This window comes from Drosophila mauritiana, chromosome 2L, assembly GCF_004382145.1.
Source record: "Drosophila mauritiana strain mau12 chromosome 2L, ASM438214v1, whole genome shotgun sequence".
NCBI lineage: Eukaryota > Metazoa > Arthropoda > Insecta > Diptera > Drosophilidae > Drosophila > Drosophila mauritiana.
In genome coordinates, this window is record NC_046667.1 from 10,338,805 (window position 1) to 10,354,215 (window position 15,411).

A 15,411-nucleotide genomic window follows, 5' to 3' on the forward strand; every position below is an offset into this window, starting at 1 on the left:
ATTTTAGCTTTTAAAAACACCATTTGATTTTGCAAACTTTTCTTTAAATTTACCCAAACTATCTGAAGTTGGTGAAAATTCTGCTCGCCTAACAATTTTCAATTTGAGTAGCACTTCTCATTCACTTTTTGCTGACTAGATTAACTTTTCTCAGCCGCAGAAACACACAATTAGCCGCAGAAGAAATTACATTTGACGATTTGTGGATGGAAAATGCAAATAGATGCGCATAATAAGCGAACTTGGGGCCAAGGACGCGCTGCGTGCAATTCAATTAAAAACTGCTGACCCAACCAAATCGGCAGGAAGTCAAAGTTGCAAAGGGATAAGACAAAGGAGAGTCCTGCGTGCTGATGAGATGATGAGACTGGCATTAGACATTAGACGCAGGACACGGAACTGGCAGGATACTCTGCCTTCGAGTGCTCGGCAATTCGTATCTAATTATAATAAAAAGACCGGGCTGGGTGAAAATGGCAAAGGCCGTAACAACAAATGGGTCTCGAGATGATTAGGCTGCGATAGCTGGCAGAAGCTCCTACGCCGCCAAGGACGACACAAATTACACAAATGGCATGCTGATTAGGATGAAACGGAACGGAATGTCGAAGATATCGACGCACGGAAGGCGACTTTCTTCGTCCTGATTGTGCCATTTTAATTAAAGCACAGAATGCTGGCAGTGGAAAAGAAACGAAAAGAACTTCTCGACATGTTGATGTTTATGATTGCCGAATCCTGGATATATTCGGCCCATGTCCTGCTGCCACTTTTAATTCAATTACGCTCTTCGTGTTATCAAACAGAATGGAAGCGCTAGAAATTAATGAGCGCTAAATTAGTGAAGATTATGCCATTAGGGGTTGACTGCCCCCACCAAAACCCAGCCATTCCTTCTCAGCCTGAATGTCCTTTTTCCTGCAGCTTTATCGAGCTGCCGAGCTGGCGAGCTGGCGAGCTGCTCATCAAGTCTCAGCGTTGTCTGATGATTTTTATTGTTTGCCTGACCTAATTTTCCTTTTCTTTGCATTGACCATCTCTGTTTGGCCTATCTCTAATGTCTGAATTGCCCACAAAAGAGGAAAGAAAGGCATTCCAGAGTGCTTCCATCTGGCCATACCCCCATATACCCATCTCCCCCTCACCAGGCGAACACACACAAAAATGTTTATGAACAAAAAGCTTTGGCATCCCTTTGTGGCTGTCTCATTTCGGGCGGATGTATGGCTGGCTATCAAAATTTAATATGAACAATGGCCAAGAACTAAAATATCCTGGCTGGCGCACTCAATTCGAGACTGGCTCTTGTGCGTCGAGAAAAGTGCCTGTATCCTGCGTAAATATTTTTAATTTAATGCATTTCTGAAGCTGACGCATAGGTGAAATTGAAAATGAATATTGTGTGGCGAAAGGAAAATATTGCTAGCATAAACAATAAAAGGAATACTTTCTATACTATCTCCAATAAAGAACAGCTAGAACCAAATTGAGATTTCTCACAAATTATGGCAGAATATTGTGCTAAGCAGTTGGCTTGAAACCCACATATTTGTTTTGAATTTGTAGTAATCCATGAACGCAGCAATTCCCAGCTTCCCCGAGCCCATTTATCAAACTCACGACCCGCTCAAAACTCAGATTGCTATAACCAGCCAGTAACTTTACATATGAAGTTCATTGACAAAGTTCGTGTTTTGATCTCTCCAAGGGGGCCTGCATTTCCTGGTTACAGCCAACCCTCTGGCAGAAAACAATGACAGCAGCCAAACCCTTAACCCATTGTTCTCAGCCAAAGTCGCATTTAACATTTTAACCTTTCATTTTCGAAACAATTGCGTCTGCTTATAAAAAATAGATGCGAAACGAAACGAAACGAGACGAGGCGAAATACCAAGAGACATGGCCGAGTTGAAGGGAGACCATGACTTGGAATGGGTTCCTCGTAGGTGGAGACTCGCCAGGCTCTGCGGTAAATGGCAGCAGGATGGAGCTCCATGCGGGAATCCTGGATGTGTCCTGGCAGCCAGCACTCGACTCGCTCACTCAAATTAAAATGTATAAAACAGAAGTAGACTGATTCGAGCTGCGGCATGCAAATGGAATTAGGACTGGGAGGCGGGTGTTCGGCATGCCGTGCATATTCCCAAAAGCAATAACGATGGCAGCCGTGAAGGAAGTATAGAACTCAACACATCTGCACTGTGGAAAATATTAGGAGAAATTTAAAAATAATTTAAAGAATTTATAATTAATTAAACCAACGCATTAACCAGAAGGCTGAACTTCAATAAGTTGTTTTTAAGTAAGTTTTGAGATTTCTTAAGATTGATTGATGAACTATGAAACTTCTCACAGTGCAGCGATGTTTCACTTTGCTCCACATCCACCTTTGACTGGCGATACCCATGCTCCGACTTCGAGTGGGTTATGCATGCCATAGCTCTGTGGCTAACATTTCAATGCATTTCATTCCGCTGCAGATGTGCAAATTTGATTCCCGCTCGCAGTTGATGCGCAGCTGTTGTCTTTGGCTCGTGCTCGCACTTATTACTCATACGCCCCGTGTGTTGACATATTTCCAGCTGGATACTACTGGGTCCTTGCTATGCCTTTGTAGGCATCTCGCACAGGCATACCTGTGCAGAATTACAGTCGTGCTCTCTCTGCCTCACTCCGCACCTGCACCTACATACATATATCCTTGTAACTTTGTGTATCGTCGTTTGCTGTTTTCATTTGCGCTTTGGCATAAAAACTTTGCATACTTTGTGGCGTCTCTTGCAGCTTGCGGAATGTTCATCTGTGCTACAAATAATTGTGCTGGTGTGTGTGCGAGTGTCCTTGTGGAGTGGGTGTGTGTGCGTGTGTGTGGAGCTGACAAGTGCAATAATATCATAACGACAACAGCAACAACACGTTCGTACCCTTCTCCACGACTCTTGTTTTCCAGCATTGTTTGTTTTTTGAGCTATTTTTTCGCCCCGGGCTGTTTGGTCTCACACAAGTTCACAAAACCCACAAGTGCAGAGATCTCCAGCTGCCCCACTCTCGTCCAAGTCCTTATCCTCCGGCGGGAGCATCTGCGTTATGTGATTAAGGATTGCAATTTTTGCAACCAAGGCGGGGCCACAAATTAGGAATAGAACACAAAATGTGCATAAAAATATCTAAAAGGAGTATTAAAAGTAAATAAAATAGTTACCATAAACTTTTACTTTAAGTGAGACCTAATTTGTTTATAAACCATTAGAGTTTTTGCTGCAGCCGCTTGCAAAGCTTACAAAGTATTTCATCATCGCAGGAGTAATTGATTTTAAGTTTCAACTGGAAAGTAAACCAGTTAGCTGCCCGGTGAACGAAGACATGGTGTTTTAATTGAATTTACTCGTGTCACAGTAAACTTGAATATCATCATTGACGTTCCTTGCAACTGAAACCGATGCCCAGACGGCAAATGTTGTCGAGTCATCTTGCGACATGGTAAATTGCAGATGTGCCACGCCCCAACCGCCCATTTTAAGCGCTTTTAAATTTATTTACTTGGTGCTGTTTCTGTTTTGCTGGTTTTCCCTCGAATGCAAAGGCAAAAAGTCCAGAGACCCAGACGACACATAAATTGCCGGCATACGTGTGTGATGACAGGCGAACGAATGGATGAATGAATGGCCCGGCGGATGGATGAAGGGGAAGCGGTACGGACGGACAAACGGACAGACTTACGGACAGACTGACAGACGGACGAACGGACGGACGGAATGCAGACATAGCACACATGCATATATACGGCCGTGTAACGGTGCCATATCCACCAATACCAGAACACAGACGTTGACAAATTGATTGCATTCTTTTATTTTCTATGCCGACGACATCAGTGCACCATGCACCACATGGCGTATGCGTTATACGTTCTCCCCTTGCCGCAGCTTTTCCTGGGTCTCCTTTTAATATGGTTAGATGCAGTTGATTGAGTTTTAAGTGCCGCTCTATGACAACGTTTGCCGTTGCCTTCAATTAAAATGCAAAAAACAAAACACTTTGAAATGTTTGCAAGGGTGAAATGAAGTTAAGACACTGCCTGTCAGGCAAGAGATAATTTTTATTGGAAACAAATTGATTTACTTACTATTGCCCAGTAGATGGATATTTTGATAGCAATATTAATAGATTTAAGCAGTACTTATATTTTTTTCTGTCATTGTGCCAAGTAATAAGTTCCATTAAACTCGCATTTCCAGTCTTTCAATACGAATTCTTTTTCAAAAACGCCTCCTTATGTTTTTGACAAGCTGCCAGACGCAAAAAGAGATCCCTTGAAAGCGAACACCGCCCCAATTTATATTTAATACATCATTAATAATTTATAAATGAGTGCACATCACGCGGAGTGTAGAAAATGGAAAAACTCAAGGACTTCTTTCACTCGAATTCACAATTGAAAACTCTTGGCGTGGGCTAAAGAAAAATCCGCTAAACTGTATGATTAATTCATTATTTATTTATGACATTTACAGATGGTGTGTAAAAATAGAAAGCGAATTTCCGATGAATGAATACAAGGTCCTTGTAGGGATGTAGGGCTTTCCCATGCGAATAGAGATCCTCTGTCAAGAGAGAAAGAAAAAGTGTAATTTTCTCGGCCTTGCACGCATCTTATGTCGTGGCGAGGGGACAGCCCCACCACCACCCACCACCCACCACCCACTGCCCCTCGTTAATGCTATGCAAGCAGAAGGACCATCTAGTCGACCCAAGCCCCACCTCCAAAAAGCACGCCTCACATAAATATGCATAGAAAATGCCTAAAAGTTAATTACCGTCAACATTCTGAGTGGCAGCTGTGCGGGGGGAGTGGAGGTGAAAGTGGGAGAAAGGGGCGTGTTCCATGGGCGTTGATTTTAATTTATGGCAGACAAACTTTTCTCCCCAACACCATAAACATCTATGTGGCATCTATGTGTGAGTTGGTAATTTAATATTCATGACCGTGTCAAAATCAATGCAAAAGACGGAGGCGATGCTACTGGTTCGCGTCCGCAGCAATCTAATTAGCAATATTTTATATTAACGACCTGGCTGCTAATTTTAATTGAAATTCTATGCTTCCTTCTATCTTAATTTTTTTGTTATTTTACTCACACCCCAGCTTCCTATCCATTTCGGTTATAAATCTCGGTTTACCCTTTTACCATTCAACTCAAGCAATAATTACCCTCATCAAAATTTGTGTACTTCAGTTTTAAAGAGCAAAATATTGTGCTGCCTCTTGTGCGGGTGCTTAAACTTGTTAGGGCCCTTATGGAACATGTGAGGGATCGGGATCCTGGGAAAAAGTTGGTAGGGTTGGTAGGGAAGTAGATTTTTATAGGGTATCACACAAACAAGATACAAAACAAGTCAAAAGTGGAGTATTTAGTAACCATGCCTAACTGTAGCATTCAAATAAGTAATAGCTTATTCCGCATATAGATTTTCATGCTAATGGGTACGACATAGTCGAGTCATCTTCAACAACAATGGGTTTCTTTGGTTTTTGCTCTTTTGGCTAGCTTAATTCCTCCATACACACATTATTCTGTCTTTCACCCCACACACACACTCGCAAATTACCATTACGCCGTTTGACATTTGCATTTCAAATGATTCTGCTTGTTGACTTTAATTAGCTGAGATTTGTTGCTGCCCTCCTCATTTTTCTCACCCACATGCTAATAGCCTTTCCCCCCAGACCCTGAGAAAATCAAAAAGAGGAGCCTTTCCAGGCTCCTTTGCCAGTAATTGAACCAAAGGACTAAGCTTCGTTATTTACCTTCCATTTGCATAGTTGCGAATTCACCCGAAACGAGCTGGAAAAAAACATTGGAAAATTGTGCTCTTTTCCTCCTTTGGCGTTTTCCGTTTTGGTCATGGAAAGTCTCATTACCAGAGCAACAACCACAACGAATCGATTTCCTGGGCGAATTTCCCAGCACTCCGCTTTTCCCGGGGCGCGCTCATACAGGTGGAAAATGCGCAAAAATTCATTGTGCACAAAAAGTTTCCTTTAAAGAACATAACAAAAAAAAACAAACAACTGGCGGATGGGTGGACTTCACCTGCCATCGGCTGTTGCTTTTTGCTCTTTGCCGGCGTGTTCGGTGGAAAAGTGTATTAAAAACGTAGGGAAATGCTGTCTTCGTTTTTCCGCACCACTTTCCCAGCTGTGCTCAGCTGCTTGGAAACAAACAAGGGGTGTTCTGGGGTTCTGGGCCCCCAAGCTCCCCATTTTCCACCAAATAGCCGGGGGGACTTCACCGCTTTCTGCGGTCTGCGTTCGGTAATAAAATACTCTAAAATTAAGCATAAAATATTTAAATTCAAATTGTTTTAGCCAGCAACATTTTCGTCTGGCTTTAAAATGTAAGGCCAGAATTTATGTAAACTTTGCCGATTCTATTTAAATTTGCATTTTATTGCAATTTGTTTGATATTTGCCGTTGCTCAGCTCCAGCAACATAAATTCTTGTTTTATTTTTATGTTATTTTATGCATTTGGCTTTTATTACCCATTTTTCCAGCAATGCCTTCTTGCGAAGGTATATCTCTGCCCATCCTGGGCTTTTTTGTTCCGGCTCAACAAATGATAATTTATGCAAATGTCTGTAGTCTGTAGTCCCGTGGAAGAAGACAAAAAATCGCTGAGGGTTGCAACAAAAAAGCCTCCCGAATTCGAGCAGCGGATCCATTTTCCATTTCCATTCTAGTTGGCTTTGTGCTGACATGCTTTTGTCATTTATTTTGTTTATCTCCTTTGCACTGTGCTCTTTCCATGTAACAAATTATTATTATGTTTCGGCCATTTTTAGCTGATCCAAGCGGTTCACCGAGCCCAGTAAATCAAAAAAAAAGAAGAAAATTCGGGGGTTTTGTTCCCGACCTTTTTCGGGGTTTTTCTTTTCTGCATTTGAGTAATGAGCTGCTTATCGAGAGGCCAAAAGGTAAATCTCGGCTTCTTCTTGGAAGTTAATGATATGGCTTCATCTTTTCTTGCAAAAAGGTTAATGTCGAGTTCATGTTTTTCATAAAAATAATGTCTTTAATTTTCCGTTTTATCTTTTAGTGTAAAATTTGATATGGCATGGTATCCTTTCGCCCCATTACTTCAACTTCTTTTTTGTGTAGTTTTTTAGGGGTCTTTTCACTTTTGCTCAACATACATACCAGCATCCATCGATGGCACTTTGCCAAATTCCTGCATTAGTTTCGTTTACTTTTCAATTGCTGTTCCATGGCATTTGGCTGTTCCTCCGTTTCAATGGGCGATGTTTCAACTGCACTAAGTAGCCCATTGACAACTACAAAATGAACATTTATTTTCCAGCTGCAGCTCAAAGTGCAAGTTGCCCAAAGGAAACGGGGGGCTAAATGTTTTACATACCCATGTAGTGGGTCTCAAAAGGACTCAAGTGGTCGGTCATCTGTTTGACAAAGTGAACAACTAACTGCTGCGAGTCTGAGTAGTTGTTTGAGCAGCTAAAATAATAGAATTTTCCCCTAAATTTGGCCAAAGATGCCTCACTCGGGCAAATAGTAAAGGCAGAAGCTGCTCCAGCTCCATATGCAAATATCTAAGACATGGGTGGATGACTACCACACTACCGCATCCTCATCGCCATCGTCATCCTTCTTGAAGTTTTCCTCTATCAAACGAAGTATACACAGCCCGATCCCATTTGTTTATTTGTTTACTTTTTGCCATTTGCCTGCATGCGAGTTTCCCTCTACTTTGTCGGGGTTTTCCCTCCACTTTCTTGTATTTTTGTTGTCGTCATTATTTGCTGGCTTTTTTTTCTGTTTAGCCATGAATATTTTCATATTTTCATGTGACCACTTTTGGGTTCCTCCGACTGCGACTGCTCACTCCTGCGACTCCTGCGTTATCCTGGCAATTGTGAGCAAAACTTTCGGCGGCTGCCTGTCTTCCTTCCTCGGAGGTCGCATGTGTAGGACCATGTTATTTAATAGGCTTCTGCGACTTGGAAGACGAGCACCAAATGGCAGGCAGCTCGGCACAGTGGGAAAGTTTGCTAAAAAATCATTCATTTCTTCAACTTTTATATTTGTTTTGCATGTGTCAAGTAAGCCTAACTTTACAAAATGATTCTTTAGTTTGTACATCCATTTTCATCAATTTTTTTAGAAGGCATAAGATTTATTTTTGTCCCACTGTCCAAAAATATGCTCCTTGGTATCACAGGTCTCCTCGCTGCTCCTCGCCTCTGCTGATATATTTCCATCTCACCCTCGTTGTTTGTTTTGTCTGCCTGTCTGGAGTCCTCAGCCTTTTGGAGTCGTCTACATGTGTCTGCCCCTTGTCGCTATCCTTGCAACCCCTTGGTGCCCCAAACCACAAGCGCCTTCCTTTCGACTTCCGTTTGTTTGCACAGTGGCTGCTGTTTTGGTAATGCGTTCAGATTATTAAACATATTTTCTGATGCCTGACAAATGGCAGGACAAGCGGTGGCAAAACTTTTCACGTGAGCAACGAAGTTGCGTAGTCTGATGTTTGCGTTGGAATTTGCGCAATTAAACGAAACGCTAGTTACTTTAAGTGATCAATAAAAAGCAGGAACAGTAAGTAGGTCAGGCCATTAAAATTGCCACGCCAGGCGAAACAGAAACACACTCTCTGGGATACACCCCAAAACGAGATTTATGTGTGTTTCTTTGCGGGGAGAAGGAGGAAGGAACACCGTATCCTATATGGTATCCTGCTCCTTGTTTAATCGTTAAAGGAATTCATGGTTTGTTTCTGGTTTTCCCTCCCTCCGGCAGTTCAAGTTTTCCTATGCGTTGACACACGAAAAAGGGGAGCCACCATACCACACATATGTACTACTTGGATCGGAAACACACGAACTTGCAACTCGACCATAGAGGAAGCCACCTGGCGTCGACAAGCGAACACACTTTGGTTAACTCGACTCCCCTGGGACTCTCGCTTTCAGAAGTTGCTGCTAAATGCTTTCTGATTGTTATTTTTCGTGTTTTCCTCGGTTTGCCTCGCTTTCCTCCTCCGGCAACTGCGAAATTACAATTATTACACGGACCCAAACTCAAGTTTTCCACTTCTTGCAGTTCGCTTCTGCCTCGGCTGCTTTCCCTAAACTTTGCTTTTTGCCGCTCCGAATGCAAAATCTGGTAATGTAGGCGTGTTTAACACAAACTTAAGTTGTTCGTAATGACTTTGTAGCGAAATTCGGTGGGGATGGAGTCGGATGGAGCGGTGGGAGGATGTAGATTAGGGCGGCACAGGAACTTAAGATGCCATTCTTAAAGCCCTCAGACGAAATTAATGAAAAAAGTTTGCAGTTCGAAAAGGACAACCAATGGAGAGGCACAAATTACACGATGATGCGATAGACCAAATATGCAATAAAGTAATAAGAAAGTAATTTATACAAATGAAGAGAATATAAAACTTTCTAATAATGAAAGTTAAAGATTCTATCGAGGCATTGGGGTTAGCTTTGCTTTTCTCATCGTCAGCATAGAAATCAAATTTGAATAAAATTTCTAAATTTAAATAAAGTTTTCTTGGAACACACCTAACAATCATCGAAATCAATAAAAGCCATGGAGGATGACCTGGAGTTTCTTATCAACGCCCTGTCGGTGCCAAACACTCCACTCACCGAACCCTACGATGAGTTGCAGCTTCTGGAGATGCGTGAATCCTTCAAGGCGCTGCAGAAGATCCTGCGGCGCAGTTCCCTGCCCGTGGAGGAGAGTCTGCGTTCCATGCCGAGATCGAAAGCTGGAGGACATCTGGAGGCATTGCCATCCATGCTGCCTATTATGGACAGCAATAACGAGAGGTCCAGCGATAAGGCGTGGAACTCGGCGGAAAGCGGAGCCCGTTCGTCGCCTATCATTTCGGAGTGCGGCCTGGGTGATTGGGACAAGGAGGATCCTTCCTCGGATGCTGCAGATAAGGCACTGGTGCCCTACGAGGAATTGTGCAATGAGCGAAGCAGCTCGGACACCACAATCACCAGCCGGAGCTTCGCCTCGTCGGGAATCTCGCTCAGCATACCTGTTCACTTGGTGTGGAACAACAAAGACTACAATCAGGAGAGCACGGACAGTGAAACCACACTTGTAGCGGACGGGCGCAGATACAGTATTCAAAATTAAGCCACGGTCATCCATAGTATTTTTCAAAATTCTAGTAAGAGAATTGAAGTTTCATACATATTTAATAAATGTTACATAACATTTTTAATTTGAGACATTTGAAAGAGCCATACGAGCTTTCCGCTTGGTGAAACCAAATCCTTCATCAGTGAAGCGCGTCTCTATGCGATTCTCAACAAGTTTAGCTCAGGAGTGGATGGCAGATCACGGATCCACGTCATCAAATTAGTTCGCATGACCTGACCCCAGACACAGTTTTAATGAGTGAGCATACCAACATGGGGCTTTGACCCCCCGCTTAACCCATGCTGGCCACTCTGAACGGTGGCAATGGAACTTGTAAAAGTGATTAAAACGGAAATTTAATTGAAATGCGCACATTTGCGTAGGCATTTGCCCATTTCCGTTTGACTGGGCACGCAAACCACTCTCGGATGCTCAGATACCGGCATACAGAATGCCAAATGTTTGTCTACAAACAAATGGCCTGCGGTTATTTTGCATAGAAGTCCTGGGCGATATATATATTTTTGAATTCTGCGTTCCTGGATGTAATTTCAATATTTTCTGGTGTTTGCGTGCGTGCGGCAATTTCCTCGACTGCCAAAAAATCTAATTTCATTTCGTATGAAATTTGCTCTCTGTCCGTTTCCATTGCCGATTTCATTTGTATTGAAATGTTCGCCAGGGACTGGTTTGTACAGGTGAGGCCTTCAAGCAATTTGCTTTCGCTTTTCCTGCCTTTGATTTTTCCATACTGCCGTTTGTGTGTTTATGTGTGAGTGTTTCTCTGACTGCTCCTTTGGCGAAATTGAGGTCCAGAGTTGGGGAGCCTCTGCTCGTATATGACCATTTATTGCTATGCATATTAAGTGGCGGTATGTTCGGCATGAAATTCCAGAAAAGGAGTCGGCAAATGCAATAAAAATGTTGTATGCCAGCAATTAGTGTAATGGTCGATCTGAGGAAGGGATATGAATGTTATGAGGGAGTGAGAGTACTTAAAGATTTCTGGTTCTGATTTTGTGTGCTAGCACTTTTGTGGTTTATAGAATGTACATATATGTGTATCGATTAGTACCTAACCTTCAGGTTAAGTTCGCGCCTTTCTATGCGCTTCTCAATGAGTTCACTTGTCTCTGTTATCTTATTCAACACTCGTTCAATTATTTTGCTCTTTTCAGGGTCTTTTCCATTCAACTTCCAGACTCTACACATATTTTGCCTTCTATCCGTTTAGTCAGCTCTTCTCATTCAATACTGGCAGTACTGCCTCGCTTTGTCCCACCACTTTTCTACAGTTTGTTAGTCTGGCTCTTGTGGGGCGTGTAATTGCAAATCCAATTAATTTACGAACTAGTCACAGCAAATGTGCTACTAAGTAAGACATAAATAGCACAAGACTCCCTACTTTGCACTCGAATCGAGCAAATGTCTGTGCGTTGTCTTGTGTGCCAGAATTTAAAGTGCTCGAACTGGATTCAAGTGTGGATCTTCTGGATGGCTCTGGATAGATGGAGATGAAGACGTTCGAGAGTTTGACGCCGTTTTTGGAAGTGCTTTCGTGTGCTCAGGTTGATAAATGCACAACAATTAAGGGAGTAGTTCCTGGGAATTTATGCTGACGAAGATGATGGCCCCGGGGCTGCCTTGGAAATTGAAAAGCGAGTCCGCCTCACTCTCACTCCTTCGGATCATTTCGGGTAGATGAACATCCATTTCGCTTTAATGCTTCCGTGGCGAGCATTAAAAAACCTGAGGAAGAGAAATTATGCTAATAAATCGCTGCGACACGTGTCGTTGTACTCTCGTTTCAGTCCCTTTACCCAATGCTAATGGACATGCGCCACGGAATATGCATCGAGTATTTTTCAAAATGCCACATTGTTGCACTGCTCCGGATTATTATGAACTTCGGGGCACTCCTGCACGTGGTGTTTACACATCATTTACATAAAACGAGCAACAACGTTTTTGCAATTTCTTAACGAACAGCGAAAGGAAAGCCCAAACGGCCCAACAAAGTTGTTAATTATACTTGACTGGACGACACGGCCCAGTCTTTTCTTTTTCCCTTCACACAAAAAAATACAAGAAATACAAAAAAAGGAGCTTTGCTTTGATGGCTAAAAGGCGGGGTAGGGATTTGCCAGGACCTGCCCGCTTATGACGTGCTGGAAGAAACCATTAATCAAAGCAGCCGAGTCTAGCACGGCAGTTTTACATACATTTTCCCTTTTCATTTCAGTTTTTTTTTTCCACTTCTTATCCGAAGCGGACCATTTTAACGACTCGAAATGGGAAGTTGTTCTTACCAATGTTGGGTTCTCCTGGGTCGCGTGCGTATCATTTAGCAGGCAGTGCGGCCCTGAATCGGTTGCCAGATTAAACAATTTGAGGGCTAGCGGAAAAAATGTGTATGGCCTAATTGTAGTAATTAATGAGTTTAGTTTACAGTGCCGATGAGCTATGAACCACGAAATTATGCAATGATTAATGTTACAGCCCAGTTTAGGCAAGAAAAGGTGGGCAGCACAGATAAGTGGTAGGAAGTAATTAATATAAGCCATTAGCGGGCCTTAAAATCATGAAAACAAGAAAAACTTTTGCCAAATAGTGGACTTTGAAAACATGTAAAATGTTGAGCCTGCAAAGCATACTCCCACATCCTTTGACCTGTCTGTGCGAAGTTCTCCTGCTGAAAAGGTGCAATCCGAAAATGTAATTACATGCCCCGGCGAATCGCAAATAAAGCCAGTTGACGCAACCCGAGAATCCATAGACAATGCCCAGTTGCAGATATAGTACTGCAAACAAACAAGTATTTTTAATAAGTGGATGGCTCGAGGGGTTTCTCTCATCCACGTGCGTAGTAGTCCCAGCAACCTGGAATCGGAATCCTTTATTTTTTCTCTTCTTCCAGAATTTGCAATAAAACGTATGGCTGAGCAATTGTGCTGCGGACGAGTAATTTATAAATACTCGTACCGCTCTAAACTGAAAATCCTTCATTTTCCAATGATGCCGCTGTTGAGCCAAACTAATTTCCCGGACAAACATGAAACGGCCCCGGTTGCATCCCCTTTTGGACAAACGCACCCCTCGGAAAATGATGAAAAGCGGCGGGGCAGGGATGCGATTTTCATTGGGAAGGTGTGTGTGTGTGTGTGATCGCTTTAATGCCGCTTTCCGTCTGCGAGATTTTCGGTGGTGGCTGTGTTGCCATGGTGGGTGCTTTTCCCACTGACTTTTCCCAATGCCCAGAATCGCTTTTTTTTCCACGTCGCTTAGTTAATTTCCACTGCACTGCGACTGCATTCAAAATTAAATCCTCGACGGACTATTTGTCATTTCTGACAGTTCAAACTGCTTTCGGGGGCGCAGTAGCTCGACTTTTGCGCAAAAATTACGGCTTATGGTTGGACATTCATTTTCCTTTTTTATCGACTGAACTTTATGCTCCCTCAGCGCTGAAACTTCTGTCGTCAACGCGATCTGCTGTTGTTATTTGTAATTAGAGTTATCAGAAAATATTGAAGTACATGGATAGAATACGTTCTGAGCTGCGAATGATTGATGCGACAATGGGGATTAGGTAAATTCATAAACAGTTGAGTAAGTCATGCAATAGCAACTTTGTTTCTAAATAAATCTATGCCTTAAGCTACTTATATTAAACATTTTGCATAATTCACACCATACTCCCACGAAGGAGGCCACAGATCATTGTCGGTAACTTTTCTCATTCACATAAATCTCTTCTAATCCCCTTCACTTATAAATATTTGCTTTTAAATCTGTTGCCATCACCGATTCAGCAGAAACAAAATACGCAATTCGCATTGTATTCCCATAGGGCGGTTAGAGATTAAAATCAAATCATCTCGTAAATTGCCACAACTCTTTTGCCGCCCAGTCCATGCGGCGACAAATCCTGCACCAAGGATATTAACGCCTTAGTCCGCTTAATGTAGCCCCCTGCCACGATCTACCCCTTTCACCCAAAATCTGCGAAAACATAAATCATAAAATATAATAGACCAAGCGCAGACATAAAAAGCGAAATTGAAAACGAAATTTGCATTCAGCGCACATGACGAAATTCGCCTTTAAGTACATAACAATCGAAAATTATGGTTTTATTCGAGGCGGTTGAAGGGTTCGAAGGGTCCTTCCTTGCCGGGATTAAGGAGCTCGCCTGAATCCTGGCAACAGTTGCCAATCGAATCGAACGGCAGCCACAAATGCCATTCGTTTCCATTGTCAGTCCGTGAGTGGGGTGACTTCCTCCCCATTAAAAAGTTTTGTCAAGTTAAATTACCAAAAATTGCAAATTGCTTGGATTAAACACGACGGCGAGCAGGGACAAGGACATGGCCACTTTCACTTCCTGCCGGCCATTGTGTGGCCAAAGGATTTCATACACTCAATATAATTAAGGGTTCGAGCCTTGGGCCTCGACTCTCCAACTCTACGACTCCACCATCACCACCGACCACCACCTCCTCCTGGTCAGGAAACTTTGTGTCCTGGCAACAATTTTGGCCATTGTGTGGCCCTAGTTGCTGGCCAGAGATTTTGTCGCCGGGCATTCTGAATTGTATGTTAAATTAAATTTTACCACAGAGACCAGTCTGGCCAAGTCATTATGCCTGTGGAGTTGTCGTCCTCCTCATCCTGGCTGCTTCTGCGGCTGGATGGGATTGGTTGGTCGGCTTGTGGCATTAAGTTGTCAGTTTGTTGAGCTTGACAGATTTTTCATTCCCCGGATGAGGGAGGGGGAATCTGGTGGTCGAAGTTTGTTTGCCCTGTGTGCTTCAGGTCATAGATAGGCATATGGAGTTAATAGTATGATATATATCACGTGTACTGTGTAGTTTGTTCTGCACCAACGTTGTGTATCCCAGTTAAATTCTCTGTCTAATAATACAATTCTCCTTTCATTGCAGGTAATTTTCCAACGATTTCATCCATTCAATACCCAAATTAAGCGTAAGTTGAAATGTCTCAAGTGGCACAACCCCACCAGTTACTTACCTATAAATCAATAAAACAATGACAATATAGACCCTAAGAACAGTAGTCTCCTTCGTTGGTCTTCCTAGTTCTTCGGTGGCTGAAAGTGCTCTGCCATATATCACTTGACTATTCGGCTGATTGCCATCGCTTAAACGGCCAGCGGAGCATTTTATTTAACTGCCTTCCCGGACAACGCTGCGTATACGTACTGCGTAC

General features: G+C 42.8%; 2 protein-coding genes across 3 annotated transcripts in view; both read left to right on the forward strand.

The window, feature by feature from the left end:
• The window catches only part of LOC117140991 (E3 ubiquitin-protein ligase TRIM9), a 75,161-nt gene that overhangs the window by 12,684 nt on the left and 47,066 nt on the right, over window positions 1-15,411 (forward strand). The gene's annotated exons all lie outside the window — the stretch shown is intronic.
• Window positions 9,495-10,264, forward strand: LOC117141018. Its single transcript, XM_033304285.1, has one exon. The coding sequence runs from the start codon at window positions 9,616-9,618 to the stop codon at window positions 10,174-10,176; it is 561 nt and encodes a 186-aa protein (XP_033160176.1). The 5' UTR covers window positions 9,495-9,615; the 3' UTR covers window positions 10,177-10,264.